The sequence below is a fragment of the Vitis vinifera genome, chromosome 18 (assembly GCF_030704535.1).
Source record: "Vitis vinifera cultivar Pinot Noir 40024 chromosome 18, ASM3070453v1".
In the NCBI taxonomy this organism is placed as follows: Eukaryota; Viridiplantae; Streptophyta; class Magnoliopsida; order Vitales; family Vitaceae; genus Vitis; species Vitis vinifera.
Genome location: NC_081822.1, coordinates 7,608,981 through 7,617,257, shown reverse-complemented (window position 1 = coordinate 7,617,257; position 8,277 = coordinate 7,608,981). Strand labels below are relative to the sequence as shown.

The following is an 8,277-nucleotide window of genomic DNA, read 5'->3' as shown; positions in this document are numbered from 1 at the left end:
ATGCAAGTGTTTTTTAGTACCGTGTGACTTGACTTCATCTGGGGAATTAAGGGAGTCTTTAAAAGGTTGGGCTGCTAGGGATTCCATACCCTGAGCAGGAGACATGCTTCAATCTTTTCAAGCCCCCAAGCGGGCATCAACCTGATTTTATATATCCCGCTTGTTGCTGGACCTTTTAGGTTTGCATGGGGTCCTGTTTCGCTGTCTTTGTGCGTAAAAATGGAGCCAATATATGCCTACCACAAAAGCGCCCTTTTGCCAAACCTCCCTACTGTCCACCCCCACTCCTCCGGCTTTTATGGAAGCCTTCACAAATCTCATCATGAAATAAAGAAACAAGTCTTCGCAATTGGGGCCAAATGGGTTCGACCTCATGTGAACACGTAAAATCAAATGTCTTTTCCTTTTTCCTTTTCTTTTTTCTGATGATCTTTTTCATGAACTAAATAAATTTACGCAAGGGTGACATGAGATCTCTATACAGTACTATTTCTTAGCCAACAGTGTAAATCGGTGCAGCCCCCTCATGAGACAGTAAGAGGTATTTTGAGGTATAGTCACCATCTCGGACTTCACGTCTAAGGTTTTTATGTTCAGAATTTTAGAAACCAGCTTAATCAATCCACGATCAATTAATCCGAATATTAATTATAAAAATAAATATAAATTACGTAAAAAAATGGTCTTTTATTGAAAATCTTGGAAATCAATAAGCTTTTGTCGGCGTTACGGACAGTGAGCTGCGGATTGTGAATCCTGAGATGTATACGTTTTTAAAATATAAAGGGGCAACTGAGTCCCCATAAAGCGTGCACCACCTTATCCCCTCATCCCCCCACACCCTACCTTAAAAGTGCTGACGCCCAACAACCATATCGGGTGATTTTCGGACCCACCACAGCCTGGTGACGTGCCACCTCCGTATTTGTTGGACCATCATGGCGTATCTGGGTGTTCGCCTATTTCTTTTAGCTTTTTCAGAATTGGAAAGTGCTTTTCCCATGGCCTGGATTTTAAGCATGGATTGATCAGAGGACAGCTCCCGTTTAATGTTTTAAGGGCTTTACGGCTCCAGTTAAAAGCAGCTTCAAAGTTGTGTCATGAGCCACACCCTTTTCAGGCGTCCTTTCGAAATATTAATTTTAATGAAAGTGCAAGAAATTATTGGCATTAATAAACGATCCGAGGGAAATAAAAATTTTCAACAACCGATTCAATAAATCTAGTAGTGTCAACATATGGCAATAAACATCCTTAACTGCAATTCCATGATTCCATCCTAGACTGTAAATTTGTACGAGGAAAAAAAAACCCACCAATTGAAGGGTAGTTAGCCATCATTCAAGCCATGACGTCCAGCTACAGAGGGCTTAAGGCATGAGCTTGAGGATGAGGTTGCACAAAATCCAATATCAAATCTAGCAGATGCAGTCAAAATAATCAATCAAGTCAATTAGTTAATCATTATTAAGTGACAATTGCAAATATAAAAGCCCATTATGAGGAATCTTGATTTATAAACCCTAATTATAACTCAGACATTGGAGCAATTCCACAGATGCTCCCTCAACGCTTAAAATCAGATCTTAATCCAGTAAATATAACTAGTCTACTACCTAACAACTTAATTGTTTAAGCCAAACTGATAATTTAATTTATTATCAAAGCTATAATTAATACGATGATGCTCACTGTTGGTTTTTTCCATAGAAAAATAATAGGTAGCTTCAACAGCGCAATTGTTGACACGGGGCATTCTCCGCTTGTTGGACGAGCATATGTTCCCGCATGCTCTATTTGAAGGTTTCTTTTCTTTTCTTTTCTTTTCTTTTCTTTTCCTCACCATAATGTGACGCATCATGTGTCACCAGCCATTGGATTAGTATCTAGTCTCATACTCCCGGATCCAACCACTGGGGTTGAACAGAGGGGTAGAGTAGAGTCCCGAGTCCCGACATGGTTCTCATGAAACCAACTGGAAGGCCTTTGGACCCTTGTGGAGGGGGGGGCCTCTCTACGTACCACAAAATTAGGTATTGTCATTCAAAGATGTGACAGACTCTCCTCGGCTATCTGACAACGTGGTGCAACTGGACAACAATTTCCTCTCTAGGCTAAAATCCCATGAACATAAATGAATCCTTGAGACGGTCCTTCACCATATACATATACAGTCATCATTAAAGACCAATTCCGATTTGAAACAATAATGTGGGCATAAGTTTGAACAGGGGTGGTCTATATCCAATGTAGTATTAAAGATTTGAAGCAGTAGTGGAGCAGAGGGTAAGGGAAAGGTATGGTATGGTGTGACGAAATGATTTTAAAGCCAATTGATTGGTCTTTGTTTCTGTACTGAGTCAACAGTTGAATAATTTAAGATAGAGTGCCAGAAAATCACATGCTTCAGAACTATCTCTCCCTGTTTATTTTCTCAACTATAAAACATGCATGGCAATTAGCGATCCATGTAATTATGTTTTCACTAGATTCCCACTATTCAATGGGGTGGACCTTCAAATTTAAAACCATGATATGAATAAAAAAAACCTATTTAGGTTTATTTTCCTATGTATTTTTATAATAAATTAATAAAAATAAATAAATGGGTTTATTACACTTTACTCCTTAATCTAAAGCATGTTTTGTAAATCACCCTCTCAGTTTAAAATCAAACAATATACCTTTTATACTTTATAATTACATGTAATATGTATTTTTGAAATGACGGTTTTACCTTAATTGGATAGAAAGCGTATGTGTTTTCCACATGACCTATTTAAGTAAGGGCAAAAGTGTCATTTTATTTTAAAACCCTAATCTTCATCCCCAAATTGTAGTCTAAGCATGGTTGAATCCCCAAATTTCAACCAAAACATATTAGGGAGTGAAAATTGTAAGAAAATGGTGATGATGCAATATTTTTTTAAATCTTCTTCTTCTTTCATTCTTTCTCTCTCCTCCCAATTTCTACTAAAATTTTGCATGGATCAGTGCTTTGAGGTTTTTTTTTTTTCAAAAAACTTGATTTTTTCCCCTAAAAATTCTTCAAAATTTTCCTAAAATGTCCTCTAATTTTATGAAACATCAAAACAAAACCTTAAATCTAAAACAAAAGCATAATATAAAAACAAAACCCAACCTTAACCCTAACTCTGTATTGTATACATATATCATGCAATTTGAACATTGTGTTAGGTTTGTTTGATTGTTATTGTTTTTGTGGGTTTTTGCACTTTGTTTGGTTGGCAATAAAATAAATCAATTTTTTTTCCTTTATAAATTTTGAATTTGAAACTATTTAAATTAGTTGAAGTGGTTTTTTTTTTTTAACAATATTGTTAGTTTTTTGGTAAATTTTTTTTAGTTGGTTCCAATCACCATAAGATTTATAATTTTGTTCGTTGAAATTCTAATTTCTTAGGCTGGAATTCTGTGAAAATTCCAATTGGCAATCGAAGGAGGAAGAAGAGGGCTAGTTTGGGGATTTTGGTGTTTTAAAATAAAATGATCATTTTGTCCTTGATTACGCAAAGAACACATGCCTTTATGTCTGAAAAAAATGCACATTACATGTAATTATAAATTATGGAAAGTATATTGTTCGATTTTGAATTCAATTGGGCAATATGCAAAACACGGGGGTTGAGAGTAAACTGTAATAAACCCTAAATAAATTTAATACAATTTTTTAATATATGGCTGTTCACGATATAGCCATGTCTTCCAGAGAATATTGCAAGTAACCCATGCCTTCAAAACAGCATTGAGAACAAGGTACCATAGCACTGTACCATGAAAACCTTTTTGTAATTTTATGTCTGTAATAAGGGCTTAAGCAAGTATGACTGACATAAGATTCCACAAAGACTTGCATGGGAATTTGCAACAAATAAGACACAGACCCAATATCAAAAATTGCTAAACAAGACAATATCATTATGCTAATAAACTAAGACTAGTTCGATTAAATTAAGTGGACTGACCCAATTGGAGATGTTCCAAGAATATAAAAGGTATGTGGGTTCAATTAAAGTCGTAAGATAGAATTAAACAGTCTAGGAAAGAGAAAAAAGGTGAGTTGGAGTTAGGGAGTTAGGGGCAAATATTTAAAATAGGACAAGCAAGTGGATAAATTAAAAGTCACACTTGGGAAGTTAGATGCATGAATATTAATTGGTCTTCTTACTTAGACAGTTAAGTTGGTTTTTGGATCTTGTGTCATAGGCTTTTCTATGAAATGGGTAAATGCCAGAGCAATTTTGGCCAGCTGTTTGTGACATATCGCAAGAGGTCAAAAGGGCTTTGGCAATATCTCTTCTTCTATCCCTCACCCCATGCTTTAATTGGTTCATCTTTAGCAATTTGCATTAATATTTGTTTCAGTGATTAAATCTTAAGTTTGATTTTAAGAAATACTTCTAATATTTTCAATGCTTAAATTTTTTTATCTTTTAAGTATTATGAGTTTAAACTTTTCATCATTAGAAATAATAAAAACGTTTCCTAAAATTACTATTAAACAGACTTTAAATATTTGAATTATTTTTAATAATAATAATAATAATAATACTTGAAATTTATGTAAGACCAATAATAATTAGAATCATATATAAAAGGATTCTCATCGTTTAAATTTATTAGCTAAGTCATATACGTGATTAGAAAATAAATAAATAAAAACAAGATTTTTAGTGTGATTCGATAATTAATATGATCCCTACATCCACGTACTGTACCAATATTCAATAGTTTACTAATCAAAAGAAATAAGAAGAGTTATAACGGTGAAATTCTCGAGAAAGACATATTTGAATTAGAATTAGTGTCACACTCGCTCAAAAAAAAAAAAAAAAACAAATGTTAATCATATAATAAAGTCATTCATCTCATTTAAAAATAAAAAATAAAAAATTATCCCAGAGTACTACCCCCTGAAGCCCCAGTAGTTGATCGAGCAACTCGATCATTGCAAACCTAGTAAAGAGTTTGATCCCCACAAGTTGACCTAACAGCTCAACCCGACATTTCTAGCGAAGTGCAAACAATCCAATAAAATTAGATATTTAGCATTAAATAATGCTATTGAAATTAAGGGGTCCGTTGGCATAGTAAAAGAAAATTCAATTTTTGTTGATATTTTCTCATGCTTTCTGCACAGTTTTGGGAATAGACTAGTCACCAAGTCACTGTAGCACACATTGGACAGGGCTTTAACACATAGGGGATCCAAACAGCCCCTATCCAATCACAGAAAGAACCAGGTGCTACCCCAGCTGTGACCAGCCCAACAATGACCGAGGCCCACCCCCATTGGGTAGTCCTTGGCACGCGTGCAAGAGGCGCGTGAAAAAAATGAGTCGAATTCAGTTCAAAGCCTCCCGAAACGAGTCTTTCTCGCCTTCTTACAGTCAAAGCCAGTACTCACATCAGCCACCACCACTGTCTCAGTATCAACCATATCTCCTCCCATTACAATCTCCACAGTTTCGCCACATTCCCAGACCGCAGAAATTGCAGATTCATAATCTCTGCACGCAAGTTCTCCACCAAATTTGGCGGGTACCACTCCCATCTCTTCCCCTCTTTCATCATGGCGGTCAAGAATTTTTAGCGGTTCCTGTATCCACCACTCAGTCATTGGATTTTTCTGTTTGGATGTAGAATAGAAACGAGGACGAAAATGGAGAGGGATTCTTACTCTAGCCTTCTCTGTTTGGATGAGGATGTAGTGGATGAAGAAGCCTTCATTAGCTTCAAAAACTGCACACCTTCGGATACTGAAGATGATGAGTACGTACAACTGTTGGTTGATAGAGAGATGAGTTTTGGGATTAAAACAAACCATTCATTCTTGATTTTGAACTGGGTTAAGCTTGCTCGTCTCGACGCAGTCGCATGGATTCTCAGAGTCAGTTCCTTTCCCACCCTTTTTTTAACACTGTTGTGTTTCGATTTATTTCATCGTGATAAATTCATTTAATTCCGATTTTTTTTTTTTTTTGAATTCAGACAAGAGCGGTGTTTGGATTCCGCTTCCAAACGGCCTATCTGTGTGTGGCTTATCTGGATCGGTTTCTTTCGCGGCGAGCCATTGATGTGAGTTTTTGATACTTGATCGAAACGGAGAACTTGTTTGTTGGAATCGCAAATTTGATTGACTCTTAACTTTCTGCAGAGCGACAAAACATGGGCGATTCGATTGCTGTCAGTGGCGTGTCTTTCTTTGGCGGCGAAGATGGAGGAATGCAGAGCTCCGGCGCTATCGGAATTCGCTGTTGAAGAATACAATTTTGAGAGCAAGGTGATTCAGAGAATGGAGCTCTTGGTATTGAATACATTGGAATGGAGGATGGGTTCAATTACTCCTTTTGCTTTTATTCATTACTTCATCACAAAATTTTGCAATCAATCTCCACCACCAAATGTGGTATCAAGGACTGTACAACTCACCATGGCTATAATGAGAGGTGATTTCTTCATACTCAGGATTGATTCATTTCACCTTCAATCCCTAAATTGGACTGTTCTTATTTTATTTTATTGGGTTTTTCATATTTGTTCTCTTTTTTTTTTTTTGTAATGCAGAGATAAATCTAATGGATCATCGACCATCTGTTATTGCCGCTGCAGCAGTATTGGTGGCATTGGATCAGAGATTAACAAGAAATGAATTGGAGTCTAAGATGAATGCCATCTCTTCATGTGGATCTCTTCAACCTGTAAGTTTTTCAATGTGTTTATCTAGAATGAATTTTCCCATAAAGGAAAACAGGAAAGAAAAACTAATGGGTTTTAATCAATCAATGTATGTTGTATACAGGAGGATGTGTTTTCATGCTATAGTGTAGTGCAGGGGCTTGACAAGGAGAAGTGTGCACTTTCACTAAACCCGTCCACTACCCAATTGAGGCCAGCCGTTGATGTGCATGAAAATTCTTCAGTTACTTCTGCCGCTAGCACCAAAAGAAAAAGGCTTACCTTCTATGATTGTGATCCAAATTATGGAATACCCAATGAGAAGCGACCTCGCTAGCAAAAATCCCGGCTGTGGTAGCTTTAGTAGATGATTATTGGGCTAATGGGTCTTTCTTAATTACCAGTTTATGGATATAATTCAAGGTTGATTGAGTGTCTCATCAAGGAAACTAATAGAAAGGGGAAACAGAAGAGGAAAAAAGTACACACACAACAAAAAAAAAAAAAAAAAGAAGAGGAAGGGAAAGCTTTATGCAACATATAAAAGCTGATTGTCATATTAGTCTGAAGACACAAGGCGGAAAGGAGGCCCTTGGGAGGTCTTTTTGAACGCTGCTTGTGAAACAGCCATTCCGCTTTACGGTTACTTGTTCAATCTTTTTATTTTTTTTCATTTCTAATTTTCTTTTTATTTCTTTGCTGTATTTCCAGATTTATTAAGCCTTGCAGCCCTACCTTTTGATGGGGTGCTTGTGATGCTTTCCATGTTTTTGAAAAGGCTGAAAGCAATGAGGAGTGAGGGGGGATGGGGGATGGGGAAGAGTAGCAGCAGCAGCAGCAACTATTTGTGTGATTTGATTCATGTGTGTTGGATACACTAGCCATCGAAAAAAAGTTTGTAAAGGTGAATGTGATTGGATTTGTTTGAATGTTTGGGGATGCCTTTAAAGGTGGACCCTGCTCGTTTCCTGTGTAGCTTGCCTGTGTTGAGGGGGCCATCAAAGAAAAAAAACCCCTCCAACACATCGTTTGTGGAATCAAAAAGAATTTCTATGTTGATCGTACTTGATGAAATAGATCTCTTGTGTGTACTGATTACAAAATTTTCCAGAAAATCTTGGTGATGGTAGCTCTACAACCAAACTCCCTTTGTATAGACAGGCATTTATACATAGAAGAATGATCAAGCATCATTCATCAGTGTTTTCATTCATTTTCATTCATCACCACATACTTCATAAACATCCTGCATATGGAACAAATGAGTGAGTGTATTGTGATGGGTGGGTGGAGGCTGGAGGGGAAGGCAAGATATGGAGAGATAGTGAGAGGTGAGAGGCAGAGGCAGTCAATAGAGGCAGACAAGAGTTAAGAGTCTACCGGGGTATGTTCTGGTAATGTGCACACTGAGCAGCAGCCAGCCTGAGAATTGTTGCCTTGTTGGGTAGAAAATGGGATTCCAAGACTTGGGCAGAGAGGACAGCAGTGATATCGTACTGGGTCTGGGGTGGGGGGGATGGTGGGGAAACTCAGCTATACTTTTATTTCTCGTTTGTGTATTCAAGCATCAAGGTTGAA

At 37.0% G+C, this 8,277-nt stretch overlaps 1 protein-coding gene across 1 annotated transcript; it reads left to right on the top strand.

Annotated features, from left to right (window-relative positions):
• The first annotated feature begins 5,388 nt into the window (after nt 1-5,388).
• Nucleotides 5,389-7,763, top strand: LOC100248932 (cyclin-D5-1). The gene is made up of 6 exons (XM_010666217.3): nt 5,389-5,562; nt 5,665-5,911; nt 6,013-6,099; nt 6,179-6,470; nt 6,589-6,722; nt 6,824-7,763. Exons 2-6 carry the CDS (start codon nt 5,684-5,686, stop codon nt 7,034-7,036), a joined length of 954 nt encoding a protein of 317 aa, XP_010664519.1. The 5' UTR covers nt 5,389-5,562; nt 5,665-5,683; the 3' UTR covers nt 7,037-7,763.
• Nucleotides 7,764-8,277: the final 514 nt, after the last annotated feature.